This window comes from Panicum virgatum, chromosome 8K, assembly GCF_016808335.1.
Source record: "Panicum virgatum strain AP13 chromosome 8K, P.virgatum_v5, whole genome shotgun sequence".
NCBI lineage: Eukaryota > Viridiplantae > Streptophyta > Magnoliopsida > Poales > Poaceae > Panicum > Panicum virgatum.
The window spans coordinates 33,449,334-33,465,881 of record NC_053143.1 but is presented as its reverse complement, the minus strand read 5'-3'; the positions used below and the strand labels follow the sequence as shown (position 1 = coordinate 33,465,881).

General features: G+C 46.4%; 2 protein-coding genes and 1 long non-coding RNA gene across 3 annotated transcripts; all 3 read left to right on the top strand.

Annotated features, from left to right (window-relative positions):
- Nucleotides 1-833: 833 nt before the first annotated feature.
- On the top strand, nucleotides 834-2,030 carry LOC120645643 (vegetative cell wall protein gp1-like). Its single transcript, XM_039922413.1, has 3 exons — nucleotides 834-859; nucleotides 998-1,007; nucleotides 1,362-2,030. The coding sequence occupies exons 1-3, from the start codon at nucleotides 834-836 to the stop codon at nucleotides 2,028-2,030; spliced, it is 705 nt and encodes a 234-aa protein (XP_039778347.1).
- On the top strand, nucleotides 1,952-4,905 carry LOC120646269. The gene is made up of 4 exons (XM_039922918.1): nucleotides 1,952-2,145; nucleotides 2,522-2,660; nucleotides 2,770-4,728; nucleotides 4,815-4,905. Exon 3 carries the CDS (start codon nucleotides 2,936-2,938, stop codon nucleotides 4,178-4,180), a length of 1,245 nt encoding a protein of 414 aa, XP_039778852.1. The 5' UTR covers nucleotides 1,952-2,145; nucleotides 2,522-2,660; nucleotides 2,770-2,935; the 3' UTR covers nucleotides 4,181-4,728; nucleotides 4,815-4,905.
- A 1,274-nt stretch (nucleotides 4,906-6,179) lies between these two features.
- Nucleotides 6,180-8,603, top strand: LOC120646268. The gene is made up of 8 exons (XR_005664346.1): nucleotides 6,180-6,893; nucleotides 6,965-7,132; nucleotides 7,199-7,312; nucleotides 7,387-7,499; nucleotides 7,568-7,808; nucleotides 7,882-8,013; nucleotides 8,219-8,290; nucleotides 8,383-8,603. It is a non-coding gene; the product is annotated as an uncharacterized LOC120646268 (long non-coding RNA).
- Nucleotides 8,604-16,548: the final 7,945 nt, after the last annotated feature.

The window sequence follows — 16,548 nt, the reverse complement described above, 5'->3', positions numbered from 1 at the left end:
AGCGCACTGCTCCGTTGGTGGGGGAGGCCGCGAGGTGCGGCAGCAGGGGCACGGGACCGCGGGCTCGGGTGTGCGCGTTGGGAGGTGGCGCTGCAGGAGGGGATCGAGGGGCGCTGCAGCGATTCCTGGCGGCGGGATGTTGGGCGAGCGACGGGAAGGCAGGGGTGCGCGTGCGGGTGTTGTCCGGCTGCAGCTATCGACTGGCGTGCGGCGGGAGAAGATATGGATAGGGGGCCCAGCGCCTGGGCTTGCGCGTTTGGCCGAGCGACGTTGAGCCGGCGCGCGCAAGTGAAATATTAGAGAAAGTAAAAAAGAGCCTGGTGAAGAAAGTAAAAATAATTAAGGAAAAAGATTAGATAAAAGGAGAATAGAGTTTTTCTTTACCTAGAAAAATAGAGAAAGTTCTAGAAAATTAAGAACATATACCAGCAATATTTGAAAAATTCTCCAGAAAATCTAGAACACAGATAATTTGAAAAATAGAGTTTTTCACATATAATTTAAGCGTTAACCTTGCCCCACGTCACCTACTCACGCGCTTTCCAAATACAACCTGCAACACAACCGCCTCTGTTTTAGCCCTCTACAATCACTACAAGGGACTATAGAGAAATGTTATAGTAGGAAATTAAAAGAAACAAGGAAGAGGATGGTCTAAAAGGAAAAAAAAACAGATTAGAAACATGTGAGCTGTGATCTACCACATTGCATTGTAAGATATGAACGTCTACTCTACATCATCTAAATATGTGTGGTTAACCGTTAACCAGCCAATGACTATACTGATATGGTCAGGCAAATTTAATGCATGATTTACACTTTCCTTGAGTATAATGGCTGAACTGAAACAAGCTGACAAGTATGAGTTCTTACCTTGAGTTGAAGGATCAGTCTCCCATGAAATTACATCCAACTCAGCTTCATATTAACTCTACTAAACATCTATAAATAACTTTATGGTCCAAATTTTGAGCTTTGGTTAATATTGTTGTTACAGGACACCTGATGTATGAACATAAAGTTGACAAATGCAAACACACTAGTAGTACGGTTGGTCAACGAGTAGGTACCAACCAGCCGGGTTTTAAATTCTGCCTTGCGCAAAGAAAATCCCTTTTTTTGTTTTTTTGGGAGGTCACTATAGGAAATCGGAACATTTTCGGCGGCTAGAACAATTTTCGGCGGCTTATGGAGTGCTCGCCGAAAATTACTCTGACTGCCGAACTGTTGTCCTAATTTTCAACTGTTGTCCTAATTTTCGGCGGTTCCTAACAGCCGTCGAAAGTTGGCGCTTAATTTTCGGCGGCTGGGTGGGCCGCCGAAAATTAAGCGGATTAACCCCCCCCCCCCCGCGCCACCAGTTTGTCTCGCTCACCAACAGTCGAATCCGCATCTGCTCACCACCGGCCGCCGCCACCTCCCCTGCCCGCCTTGGCCTGCACCGCCCTCCCCGTGCGCGCCCTCCAGCACCGTCGCCGCCTCGCCCGCCCGCCCCGGCCTCCCCGCACCCTGCCCCGCCCTCCAGCGCCGCCGCCGCCACCTCCCCCGCCGCCCCGGCCTGCACCGCCCTCCCCCCGCGCGCCCTCCCCCGCCCTCCAGCGCCGCCGCCGCCACCACCTCCCCCGCCCGTCCCGGCCTGCACCGCCCTCCCCGCGGTAGCCCTCCAGCGCCGCAGCCGCCGGCCACCTCGCCCGCCCTCCCCCGCCCTCCAGCGCCGCAGCCGCCACCTCCCCCGCCTGCCGCGGCCTGCCCCGCCCTCCCCGCGCGTGCCCTCCAGCGCCGCCGCCGCCTCACCCGCCCGCCCCGGCCTCCCCGCGCCCTCCCCCGCCCTCCAGCGCTGCTGCCGCCACCTCCCCCGCCCCGGCCTGCACCGCCCTCCCCGCGTGCCCTCCAGCACCGCCGCCGCCGGCCGCCTTGCCTGCCCGCCCCGGCCTCCCCACGCCCTCCCCCGGCCTCCAGCGCTGCTGCCGCCGCCGCCGCTGGCCGCCTCGCCCTCCGGCCCTGGCCTCCACCGCGGGCAGGCGACTTGAGCCGCGCGCAGAAGCTTGGCGAGGGCAGGTTCGGGACCGGGCTCCTTCCCCGCTGCCGACGGCAAGGTGGACCGCGTCGCCGTCGCCGTCAAGCGCCTCAACCAGCGCAACCCAGGTTATCTATTTCTTCTTCTAGAATGAACTGTGTACACATTCTTGAACATGTGATCAATTTCACATCTAGCACACATGAAAAATCACAAACAGCATAATATTAACCCTGTAATCATTTGATAGTATGAATATTTCACCACTGATCAATGCCAGGATCTTTGCATTAACAAATGCTGAGAACTCATGTTAATTATGTCCGTTTATTCACAAGATAGCTTTCTGCACAAAGGAAAAGTAATAGCAAAGGAAAATAACTCATGTTGATTATAATAGAGGGATAAAAAATTGAGAAATCAGAGCTTATAAATGATTGAAACTTCAACTGGGAATACTTTCAGGGTGAACATGAACCTTTAGTAATTCAAACATTGTCGCAGGAGGCCGGCCGCCTCACCCGCCAGCACCCGCCCACGACGTCTGCGCCCTCCCCGCGCCCGGCCTCCAGCGTCGCCGCCGGTGCCGCCCGCCCCCACGCACGCATTGCCACCTCTGCCCGTCGGCTTTAGAGAATCGAAGGTAAGTCTTCTTGATAAAACTTGAACTTGTAAATTGCATTGAACTGTCAGTACTAGCTAAACTTTGAATTGTAAATTGCGTCATGGCTTCTACATTGTTTGTGTGATAGGGGTTTTAGAGGAATTTTGTTGGGACTGAAACAAGAAAGCAGTTGTTGAGAGCTCATTGAACAAAAATAGGCGGAGTTGATTGTTTGACGAGTTCACAGTGAGCATTTACGCAGTAAGGGTTCAAATTTTCATCAAATTAGGATTCCCTCCACCGGCACAGCAAGTATGGGTGATGATCGCCGGTGGATGTATGATGGTTGGAATAGAAATCAGGCTCACTCAGATGAATGGATAGCTAAGAGTAATGATTTTATCAATCGTGCCTTCTCTTTGTCAACTATCGATAAGATTCGGTGTCCATGTAAATGTCAGAACGCGAAACTGTTTGACAAGTTCACAGTGAGCAAACAACTATGTCGCAATGGTTTCGTGCCAGATTATGAAACATGGGTGTTTCATGGCGAGAAATACAGTACAGTTGCAGTAGAAGAGGAGGAGAATGATTGGGAGGGCATTGATAGGATGGACGAGATGCTTGACGAGATGCAGCTAGAATTCAACCTGAACAGTGAGGATGAGCCAACGCCGGAGGTTACTGAGTTCTTCAGGCTCCTGAAAGCTTCAGAAGAGCCATTACATGAACACACGAAAGTGACCTTACTCGCTTTCGTGACCCGGCTCATGGCTATTAAGTCCAAGTTTTTTTTCTCCAACAATTGCTACAACGAGCTCATGAAATTATTTGGGGATGTCCTTCCGCAGCCTCATATGCTGCCAAAAGACATGTATCAATCCAAGAAACTACTGAAAGGGCTCGGTATGCGTTATCGGAAGATTGATATCTGTCCAGATAACTGCATGCTTTTCTGGAAGGAGCACAAGAGAGAGCAGAAGTGCTTGAAATGTGGCAAAGCGAGGTACATCGAGGTCGTAAATGATGACGGTGAAACGGTGACAACGGAGGTTGCACATAAGCAACTTCGTTACATGCCCATTACACCTCGACTGAAACGACTGTTTCTCTCAAGAAGAATGGCCATGCACATGCGGTGGCACAAAGAAGGTGAGCAGGAGAACAATGAAGTGATGGTGCACCCTTCAGATGGAGATGCGTGGAAGGCTCTAGATAGTTTTGATCCAAAGTTTGCTAAGGATGCGAGAAATGTTCGCATTGGGCTAGCGACTGATGGCTTCAGACCTTTTGGTCAAACTGCTGCGTCCTACTCCTGTTGGCCCGTGTTTGCTATTCCGTACAATCTTCCTCCATCTCTTTGCATGAAGTATGAATTTATGTTTCTCTGCCTCGTCATACCAGGTCCAGAACATCCTGGACCAAAACTCAACGTGATGCTGAAACCCTTGATTGAAGAGTTGCAAGAGCTGTGGAAAGGAATTGAAGCTTACGACAACTTGGTTACCTTGATGTTTCGTGGAAAGGCTCCTACCTGTGATGTTTCTTGGTTACCTTGATGATGATGTGTGGAAAGCGCTGGCTGAGCTAAGCTATTTCTATAGACAGCTTTGTGCTAAAGAAATCAAGAAAGCTATGATGGAGAAGTTGGAGAAAGAGATACCGGTGCTTATATGTAAATTGGAAAAGATATTTCCTCCAGGGTTTTTTAATCCGATGCAGCATCTTCTTGTTCATCTTCCTTATGAAGCAAAGGTTGGCGGCCCTGTGCAGTATAAGTGGATGTATCACATTGAAAGGGCCCTCAAATATCTTAGAGCAATGGTGGGCAATAAGGCAAGAGTAGAAGGTTGCATTGCCGAAGCATTTTCACTTAAGGAGATATCATATTTCTCCAGTGTATATTTTGTGGACGAACACAATGTCAATGCTCCTACAATACGTTACAATGTGGATGACAATCCTCCTACCAGTGACCTCAAAATATTTCAATGGAGGGGCACAACTTCCAGTAGTAGCAGCACGCCCTACTACATACTCAAGAAGAACGAACTTCTGCTTTGCTCTACATGTATACCAATATGGAAGAGATGGAACCGTATTTCATGTAAGTGTTGCCCGTATTATTCAGGTCCTTAGTCATGTTGGTCTAGTCCTTACCCGCTTTTTCTGTACAGTGAGTTCGACAAGCAGAATTAGAGGTCTAAACAACAACCTACGAACAAGCAACTAGTTGCGATGCGACGGCGTGGGATAAACAGAGGACCTAATTTCATCGACTGGTTTCGAACTTATGTACGATCTTCTCCTGTTTATCTTCTCCATCCTCTTACATGGCAATGGTATTGTCCAAGTAACTTCAAATTCTTTCCAGTCCATGATGACTTGAGGTAGCTGTCCTATGGGAGGGTGGTCGTTAGAAGCTATGGGCGTTACGATGTCGATGGCTTTCACTTCCGGTCAGCCTCATTTGAAGCCTCTCATCCTCGTGCTGCCACAGTTAACTCTGGAGTTGTGACTAGGGCAGTCGATGCACAAGGACGAGAAATTAACTACTATGGAATCATTCAAAACATTCTCGAGTTTAGTTTTGCAGGCGAGAAGAAACTACAAGTATTCTTCTTTGATTGCAAATGGTTTGATAGCATTCATGGGATTCGACAAAACCAGTTCAGCATGGTTGAAATCAAACACAGCGAATGTCTATCTGGCAATGACAACTTCGTCCTTGCGCACCAGGTCGAGCAGGTGTATTATTTGTCATATCCATGTCAAAAGCTAGATGCTTGGTAGGTAGTGTACAAAGTGAAGGCAACGACAACTTCGTCCTTGCGCACCAGGTCGAGCAGGTGTATTATTTGTCATATCCATGTCAAAAGCTAGATGCTTGGTAGGTAGTATACAAAGTGAATCCTCGTGAACGGTTACATACTCCTGCTGAAGCTGCTTATCATATAGACAATGGCAACGTTGCTGAGGTCTATCAAGAAGAAGAAATGCCAATGTCTTTTGGTATCGAGCCTGGTGCAGGACTTGATTCTTTAGTTGGATGCGGTGATGATGTCACCGTTCTACATAGACGGAAACGACAACCTACCCAGAGAAAAGCTAGGAGGTCTACCGTAGGACGGAGGGGACTACTTGATCGTGATGCTCATGAATTTTGAGAAGTAAAACTTGTTTTCTAAAATGTTATTCATGTGTTCTTATGTTGCTTAATTATTACTTTACATAATTATCGGACTAACTTCTACTTTGATTCACTTAACAGGATGAATTGCAGGATCAAGACAGCCACGAAGGGAGTCGTGAACAGAGCGAGCAAAGCGAGCAGTACACTTTTTCAGGGGAGTTCTTCAAGCAGCACCAGGCGCAAAGCGTTGCTGCGATGTGTGCACCCAGAATTGCAAGACACACCCATTGCGCTTCAAAGATTTGATGATGAAGATGAGGAGTACGAGGGCGGAGAGGGTGGAGAGGGTGGAGTGGAGGAAGAGGGTGGAGAGGAGGAGGAGGGTGGATAGGAGGAGGAGGAGGATGAGGCTGGAGAGGAGGGTAAGTGTGGAGAGGAGGAGGATGTGGGTGGAGAGGACGATGAGGATGACGAGGACTTGTTGGGTGTAGATTCGACCAGAAGCTCAGAATTTCTGCGGCTGAGGCTTCGGAAGAGCCACGTTGTCTACCCGCCTTCGGTGCCTACACGGCCGGATGACAGGGTGCTGATTATCCCAACCGGTGACAGGTACGGACAACTTTGCTCATTTAGATTATTTAATTCTTTACATGACGCTCTTTTTTAAATTATCTTCGTCCAGCTCATGGCAGGATACGGGGTTCGATGGCAGAGGTCACCATAGGCAGGTTAACGCCGTCTTGGGTAACCTCTGTCATTTGCACAACCCGGGAGTTGTGACGAACAAGCACGGTGAGCTTATTGCGTGCACAGCGTGGAAGGACTTTGCACTTGCTCCAGATGCACGGTTTGGAAATGCGCAGGGAGCAGTCAAGGATGCCTTCTGGGCAAATTACTTGGCCTTTCTTGATATTTGTGCCATGTTTATAAATACTGCACTAACAATATTACATACGATATTGCAGAAACGTTACCGTGTGGATCCTGCAGACGTCTGTGCAAGGAAGGTTTGCAGGGATGCATTCTCAAATGCAAGGCTCCGGGTTACAAATCAGTTCATGAAGCAGGTGAAAGGGCTTCCAGTACTCAATTTTCGGCAGTATTCAGATACCTAATTGTCCACAGAGGAGTACCAACAGGTAAAGGATATCACTGATCAAGTTTACTCATTTACCTTAAGAATATCTTAATTACATTAATATATGTGCAGGTCCAACTCCCGTGGTTGGAGGACCGTCCAGATGCATATCGGGCCCTTTGTGAACTATGGGCTTCTGAAGCATTTCAAGAGAAATCAAAGAAGAAAAGAAGCTGTGCCACGAAGGGTGTCAACCATACGTTTGGAGGCAATGGATTCATTCGTACGGCTAAACGAATGGTAGGACAGTACAAAGCACTTTCATAAACATATATATAGTTATATGCTACTAATTGCTACAAGCAGGAAGCGGCAACTGGTGTCGAGCCGTCACCCATCGATGTGTATCTCCGGGGGCATAGGGGACCGGACCCGGCACATCCGGAGGTCCTATGTAGTCAGCAAGCATCAGACAGATTGGTTAGTTGTTCGCAATTTACAATTAGTTCTCAAACATTCAAACTTTAAGTTCACAATTTGTTTTATAATTGTAGGACCAATATGGGCAGGAGATGGTTAGACACCATGGTGAAAACTTCGATTGGCGGAAGGGACCTATTGATCCGGAGGTGTTGCATGCTAGCGGTGGTGGAAAGGTGCATGGACGGTGAGATTACTATCTCTTAAAATGTTTTCGTACTTGCAATTAAAATTTTCATACTTCGAATTTTGAAGGTACTCCATGTTTACCGGGGTGGTCGACTCGAGAGATATTCGAACACGTAGGGGATCTTCCTCTTAGAGTTCCGGTTGTACTTCGAGCCGATATCGCCGCATGGAGCAAGATGCCGTCATCGAGAATCTGCAAGAGGCGCTGAGGGCGCAAAACGAGTACAACTTACAGAAGCAAGAGTACCACAGGCAGCAGCAAGAGTACTTTGCTAAATACACCGCAGATCAGCAAGCTTGGATTGCCGTAAGTATGATTTCTGAACAATTAGCATTTCGACCATTTATCACTTTGTGTTACTAACCGGTTCCATTTACAGTCGGTGTTGCAGCAGCAGCATGGCCACGGAAATACCTTGCCACCGTGGCAGCCGCCACCACCACTGCCACCTCCACCGCCACCACCGCCAATGTTGCCTGAGTTCTTTCCTCCGAGACCTCCTGCAGCCGAGGTTCGATTAACTTGCTTAAATACCATTCAATTTACCCAATGTTGTTGAAGTTAGTAGATTCTAAACACATGTACTGAATCTAGCTCGAAATCAGTCAATTGTAGCTTCACTTGTCCAAATTTAGTACATGTAACTACACTTGTTCTATTTCAGTAAATCTATACTTGTCTGAATCAGTAAATCTATTTCATCTTCTATACACTAGGGATCAGGAGTAAATGTGAGAGACATCTAACAAACCCCTCCAGCACAGCAAGCAACTACAACTAGAGATGAGGTTAGTTTGTTCGTTCTCAATGACTATTACTTACTTTATAATGGTATAACTCCTAATTTCTCTGTAATGCCGGACTTTACTCCTAACTACAGGATGAATGGGCTACCAACTTTGGCAGCAACCTATTCGCTTCCGGAGGTAGCGGGCACAACTCCAACAACCCTCATATGCCGTGAGACATGCCTTCTTTGCTGGACATCCTATTGCCGTGAGATGTGGAGCTTGTGTTATGATTTGGAGCGGTGCTATGGAGTTTGTAGTTAAATTATGTGAATGATGTGTGATAAACTTTCTCCTATTATCTTGTACTGTTTCTAGACTGTTTATCTGTTGCTGTGACTGTTTATCTGCTGTTTATGTGTTGATGATATCAACAAAACCGGGTCAGGTTTGACCTGGAAAACCCTTAATTTTCAGCGGCCACAAAGAAGTCGCCGAAAATTAACCTGCATAATTTTCAGCGGCCAGAATTTAGCCGCCGAAAATTAAGGCTAATTTTCGGCGACTACCCAACCGCCGAAAGTTAAGCAGTGCCGGGTAATTTTCGGCGGTTTCTCTACTGCCACCGAAAATTAATAACTTTCGGCGGTGGCCGCCGAAAATTACTCTAATCCTCGGCTGTTTTCTTCCGGCACCGTGTTGCTGCCGAAAATTGGCCCAAAGCCGCCGAAAGTATCTAATTTTCAGCGGGATTGTCTTATTTTCTGTGGTTTTCGGCCGCCGAAAGTTTCTTGGATTCCTGTAGTGCGTCTCGGCCAGTTTGGTTAGGGTTTCTTTCCGGTGCAAAGCTGGGGGACAGCAGTTTCTTGCCGTTTGAGTTTTTTAGTTAGAAAGTCGATAAGTATATGTTATTATATTTGGTAAGCGTGGATGCAGTCATGTCTTTTTTCTAGTATTCATGAACCGATAGAAATGGTTTTAGTGCTACGATAGTAGTGTTAAGATAAATAACATTGTGACAATTCTATGTAAAACAACTTTAGCATCTTATCACATTTTGTTGAAAAATATATGTGAGTTACATTTTATCGTTTGTGCACACATACATTTTCATGCATATATGTGGTTCGATTTTCTTGGTTCTAAAAAAATTGTACTTAGTTTCTTGATCTTTTTCTCTTGAACTTGGCTATTTGGCCCCAAAATAAGTTTCATTTAGTTTTTTTAGCCCTTCCGTCACTTACAGTAAGGTTAACTATCTAATTATATTCAAACCATTGTTCGCCTAAACAGTCATTTAGCCCGTTTACACACAATTTAAACACTACACAGTGGTCCATTGTTTCCGTTTAATCGGTTGTTTTGACCGTTTAAACGGCCGTTTTGCCCATTTAAACACCTGTTTTGCCCGAATAATAGACTAAACTACAGGTAAACACGGCCGTTTTGCCCATTTAAACACCTGTTTTGCCCGAATAATAGACTAAACTACAGGTAACCGACTGTTTACCGTTTAGCGTTTAGGATAACACTGATTCAAACACATCAGTTTAGATTTTTAACCAAGAAAATGATAATATAAATGAATTGTTCGTGAATTTTTGGTATTTTCCTTCTAGTAAAATAATTTCTAGGTATTTATAAATCTACTTTCAGTTTTTAAATCACATAAAATCAAAAAAATATGGTAAACCAGTGAAAAATTCATTGGAGTCAAATCTAAGCATGCTGGATCTAGAAAAAATCACCAACATGCCATTTGAGCAACTGAAAAGTAGATATTGGTACTAATAGATCTTAACCTTTCCGTCACCTCTAGTTATCTATTAATAACAATATCCACTTTTTAGTATCTCAAATGGCATGTTGGTCATTTTTGCTAGATGCAGCATGCTCAGATATGACTCCAGTGAAATTTTCACCATCTTACCATATTCCTACGGTTTTCTATGATTTAAAAACTGAAAATAGATTTATAAATTCCTATAAATTATTTTAATAGTGGGAACAGTACTAAAAATTCATGAATTTTTTTATTTTCTTGGCTAAAAGCCTAAACTGATGTGTTTGAATACTGCACGGTGATGGAAGGGTCAAGAAACTAAATAAAAACTCGTTTTGGGGGTCAAATAGCCAAGTTCAAGATAAAATAGGCTAAGAAACTAAGCTCAAATTATTTTAGGGACTGTCGGTACCCTGCAGACGGGGTACCCACTCCTACTGTGCCAAGGCTCACGTAGTTATCCGTAAATGCGTCTTGAGGAGCTGAGCAGCCGGACCCCTGGTGTCTGGCTCCACCTCACCGGGTCAACAGACCCAGACCCGCTCCCCGTTCAGGGACGGGTCCGGTGCCTCCACGTGTCCCAGAAGAGGAGATGCTCAGAACCTCTGGCCGCAGGCCCAGACCCCCTAGGTGGTCCGGGACCTCTGCGTGCCATTCGGACCCCCGCAAGATGGGTCCGGTGCCTCCATGTACCTATCTAGGCCCCAGAACGCTCTCGGTTCAGGGAGCTGCTCGGGAGGGATCCGGAACCGCCACGTATCCCGCACGCGAGGGCACGGGCCCAAGTCTTCTGCTAGGAGGTCCCCATGTGTCCCCATCCACATGCGTTGGTACGGGCACAAGCCTTCCGCTGGAAGGTCACCACGTGTCCCGCATTATGGCGTGGGTGCGGGCGCGAATCTTCTGGTGGAAGACTCACCCACGCCCACCTACCGCATTAAATGCAGGTGGATGGGGCGTGCTCTGCCGCTGCAGAGCACGGGGCGGCCTTGCCAGTCCACACTGTGGATCGCGTATTACCGAGGTAGGCTCGAATGACCACACGATGGTCGCGAGTTACCCAGATAAACAGTAGAGTCACGGGCGCCGCGCGCGCCCGGGTCGCAAGTTACCGAGGTGAGCAGTAAATCACGGACGCCGCGCGCGCCTGTCCACCGCAATATGCGGAGGCGACAGCTCGCCTCTACATCATGACGCCTACACCGCAGTCTACCTTGCTGACGCCACAGTCTATGCCGCGGTCTACGCAGCAGCCTACGCCGCAACCTATGCTACTGGAATCACGCCAACAAGTCAAGGCAAGACCGGAAGAAATCAGCGGTGGGCGCAGCGCCTTAGTAACCTGTGCATTACATTTAATGCACCTGCATTGGGCCCACTTGTCGGGGTACCAGCAATCATGTATGTGCCCCCTCTGGACTATAAAGAGGGGCGCACTCGCTACACGCAGGACAAGCAAGCTCTCTCCACTGAACTCACTCAACACACACCTTCTCCCAACTCAGGAATACAAACACAAAGTGGACGTAGGGTATTACGCTCCGGCGGCCCGAACCACTCTAATCCTTGTGTGTTCTTCGTGTTCTTGCTCCTAGATCAGACATACGCTTAGCCATCTCCCCGAGTACTCACCCTCTGGGGCTAGGCGGGTGCAATCCGCCACCCGGCTGGAGCTTCCCCTCCGATAGGGACAAAAAAAAATAATTCTCTCTACTTCGAATGCATCGCTTGTTCTCGCTCTCAACGAAATGAAAAAAGAAATTTTAAAAAAAACTTGATCTACGGGGTAAAGACGGAAACCTTAGCCAAACCAGTCGTGAAAACTCTTGAACTCCGGCTTCACCCTATAGGGCTACACGGTAACCTGGGCGAGCACAACCCACTTGGTTAGCGACCATTGTCACTACCCCTGGTAGGTGGATCCAAACCAACCGCAGGCGCCACATGCCAGCGACCTACCACTATTTTCTAGATTGCTAGCGACGGTTTTTTCTTTGCTGCTATAAGGATCTGAACCTTGGTTGGTGTCTTTGAAAACTAGGAAGCTTACCACTACATTGCAAGAGTGTTGGCCAAAAAGGAATCTTTTGTTAACTATGTCCAAATTATTTCATTTAAAAAGAACTCTCGTTATGCAAGAACGCTATGTCTGCATTCAGCACGCCAACCATCACTAGATAATTGGCCAGGGTCAAGGACTCACAGTCCATGGTTTACTCTGAAAGTGAGTCTAGATCTGGACTTGCTTGTTCGCCACATGTCCTTTCAAAAGATGACAACGGACAACCCTAGTAAATATACTAGAAAGCTTAACCATTTCATGAAGATTCAACGCTTGAGGTCAAAAAAATCATTCAGATATTGTCATATTGACCATTTTAGCTGTATAAAATACCTTTCCTGATTGTTTAGATAACTCATTGTAGCCAAGTAATACTATGGAAACTTCAGCAATGGTGGAACAGCAGCTATTCTCCGCAGCCTCACGCGACTATTGCCTATGGGAGGGACCCCAACAACGAAATGCAGAGCTGGGACCAACTCTTTTCAATCCATGCACCTGATTTCATATGACCTGTAATGATGATAGCTCGGACATCCGTGTGTAAGCCCGTTTCAATCTGCTCGTACGTTCCATGTTATATATATTTTTTTCATCCTTTTGTAGCATGTAGCATCATAAGTTGCGCATTTATGTCAAGATTAAGGAATTTTGTTTTGTTAAAAAAGTAAAATAGCCAAAATCATCCCTAAAATATAGTGCCGGCTCAATTTTATAAATGAACTATAAAAACGTCCAATTCAGTCCCTGAACTATCCTAACTGATCCAACTTCACCTTAAATCCGATGTGGCACGCTATATAAACTTCTCCGATCACCGCCCAATCAGCTTGAGACGTAAAATACCCCTTTTACCCTCCATCCATAAAACCATATCACCACCCTTCCGGGCAGTGCGGCACCACCCTCCCAGCCACTCGCCACCCCCTCCCAGCAGCATGCTCTCCAGTCACCGCCCAAACCAGGCCGCTCACCACTCAATTTTTGGGGTCGGCAGAGCGGGCTGCCCGCCCATCCAAATTTCGAATGGTATTTATAGGAGTGGGTGATGTTATCATCAACCCTTTTAAAAATAGCATCTATTTTAGGAACGAGTAATGATGTCACCTATTTTTAAAAATATATTTTCAGTTCTGGGTCTACTGTTCCGCTCCCTTTGTAAAAGCGGATTACTTTTTTAACCCGTCCTGAAGTGTCTATTGTTCTGCTCACTTTGTAGAAGCGGGTTACTTTTCTGACCCGTTCTAAAAAGTGACGTTCCTACAAATCTTTTTTTAAGTAGCGGGCTAAAGGAGAGGCTCAACCATAGCAAGGAGAAGGACAACACGCAGATTTGATGAGTCATCGGCAGATTGCACTGTTAGCCTAAACAGTCGTTTAGTCCGTTTACACACCGTTTAAACGCTGCACAGTGGTACACCGTTTCCGTTTAATTGGTTGTTTTGACCATTTAAACGGTCATTTTGCCTGTTTAAACACCTGTTTTGCCCGAATAATAGGCTAAACGGCAGATGACCGACTGTTTACCGTTTAGCGTTTAGGATAACACTGGCAGATTGTGATTCTGTCGGTACGGATGGAGGGTAAAAAGGGTATTTTACACACCAAACTGACTGGACGGTGACTGGAGGAGCTTATGTGGCGTGCCACGTTAGATTCAAGGATGAAGTTGGGCCGGTTAGGATAGTCGAATTTGATGAGATAGACAGATTGTGATTCCGTATGCATGGATAGAGGGTAAAAAGCTGAATGGATGGTGACTAGTGGAGCTTACATGGCGTGGTAAGTCAGTTTCAAGGATGAAATTAAGCCGGTTAGGATAGTTCAGGAACTGAATTGGACGTCTTTATAGTTAATGGGTCAAATTGAGCCGAGCACCATAATTTAAGGAAGATTTTAGCTATTTTGCTTTACAAAAACCGATATTTGTCGTGCGGAGTTAGGTTACTCAGTAAAATCTTATCTGAAGATATATTGTAAAATGAAACAAATAGTTTTTTTTCTTGAGTATGGAAAATGCTTGCGTCTCAGGGCCTTTAGTGCTCTGCTGGGAGGACGGAAGAAGCTCCAGTATGGGCCGGTAAGGCTGTAACCACTGTTTAGCTCCGTCGAATCCATAGACTAGTCTGAGAGTCCAAGAAGCTATCAGCATTCTGCGGTTTCTGTATGTGATTTGTGAATCAAAAAGTTTCAGATGTTGACAATAGCAAAGATTGTTGCGTTTGACCCACTGCATATTGTTTAAACATAAAAAAAATGTACTGATAGTCTGCAGGAGGTTAAGTGGGAACAACCAGACAGGGAGTATACCACCACAACAGTCTTTTATTCCAAGCAAGTTGGGAGCATACCACCATTGATTGAAAATCTAAAGAGCCTTTTGTTCATGGAGCTCTATCCTTGCATCTCTAGGAAACATCAAAACAGAAGGAAGTTGTTGGTAATAGCTAGAAAAACCACAATATACTTTTCCTTCTGTTTACCGGCCTTTTGTTCATGGAGCTCTATCAGCTTGGATCTTTGGGACAATCTGCTTACCGGCCCAATACCAACTTCGCTTGGCGCCATCAGCACGCTGCGATTTCTGTATGGACCATTTTTACAGTATTTTTCATATGCTTTTTATGAGGCTATGTTGAATTCTGAGTATTTCTAAATTGTTAATGCACTGAGGAAAAACAAAGGAAAATCCAAATCGGAGGTGAACCAAAAGATTAGCGGTGAGCGCTAATCCGACGGTGCAAGATGCTTAGCGGCTGAACGAAACGAGCTTAGCAGGATCGCACGCCCCCGACACACGACGGAAGTTTTTGTCCCGCTTAAGCATTTTTTAGTAGTAGAGATTAAGCATTTTTTAGTAGTAGAGATAGAGATAGTTGCAGATGGACTGACTACCAAGCACTAAAAAAAAAGATAAGAATCGAGCTACAGATAAATACTTTAACACCAAACTAGTGCTGTCAGCCACGGCTGCAAGAAATAAATATTATTTAAATCATTCGCCACAAGACTCATCCAAAAGTCACAACGATTTAAAGAAGATAATGATTTACATAACAGCTCGTGCTTTTAGATCACTCGACAAGCAAAGGATAACAGTTTATGCAGTAAATAAACTACCTCAACCATCTGTGGACAAACCTCATATCTGTTCCTTACCGGCTTACCTGATAAAGTGCCAAGCTTGAGCAGGAGACCGTCAGACCAAGCTGAGAGAAGTCGAGCTGCAACTTGTACCGTCGACGAGAAAAGACCTCAGCTGTTGTTGTCCCTGCACAAATAGACTGAAAAGTATATTGTTTCTTGTGATGAAACACAGTCGTAACCAATGCTCCTACTTGTGCATAGAAAAACACCAATGAAGCCAAGTTCTCGCTACTATGTGAGACTCAGTCCAGTTATTTCATATGGAAATAACTAGGGAGATCATCAGGCGTTGTACCAAGCATATAGTATGCAATAAAATGCATTGCAACGGGGGTGACACTGCAATTAAAAACCAAAAGTATGATACAATAGGATAAGGTGGTAAAAACAAAGACAAGCATATCAGTTACAATGACAAGGGACTAAAGCGGCACCTAACATGGGGGTCGCTAATTTACGATCGACCGTACGGAGTCTCTCCGTACGGTCGATTTTCAGATATTTTTTTACCATTTATAGTAAGTTTTTTTGTCGTTTTCAAATTAAAGAAAAAATTTGGAGCAGCAGCAAAATTTTCAAAGAAAAAATGGAGAGAGAAAAAATTTTTAGAAGAAAATCAAAGAAAAAAATGAAGAGCAGAAAATATTTTCAAAAAAAATTGTACGAAATAAATTCAAAAAAATCAAGAGAAAAAATTACAAAAAGACAAAAAAATTTACATAAAAAATAAAAAATCTCAGCTAAAAAATAAAAAAAACTGGTCGTCACGTCGTCCCCCTCACCGGCGGGGGAGCGCGCGGCCCAGGGAAGCACGCGGCCGCCGCATCCAGGGAGGTAGATCCGGCAGCGGCGGTGCCGGAGGAGCCCGCGGCGGCGCTGGAGCGTGGATCCAGCGGCGCGCGGCGCGCGGAGGCGGATCCGGCGGCACGCGCGGCGGTGGAGTGCGGATCCGGCGGCGCGCGGCTGCGGGGAGCTCGGATCCGGCGATGGCGCTCATGGAGGCGGCGGCACTCGGTAGGGGAGAGAGCGCGGCTTCAAAGGAGGAAGGGAGAGGCAGCGCGCGCGGCTGCGGCGGTGGTGGCGCGCCGGTCTAGATCCCGCCTGGATCCATCGAGAGGAAAGGGCGCGCCGCGGGGTCAGATCTGTCGAGAGGAAAGGGAAGAAAATGGTGAGGGGGAATGGGGAAGGGGAAGGCTGCGGGGCACGGAAAGGAAATGGAATCGACCGTGAGTTACTGAGTTTACGGTCAACTGTAAACTCAGCATCCGGACCTAACATGGCAATTGCAAACAGTATATGTTTATGGTTCAAGTGAAAGAATAATAA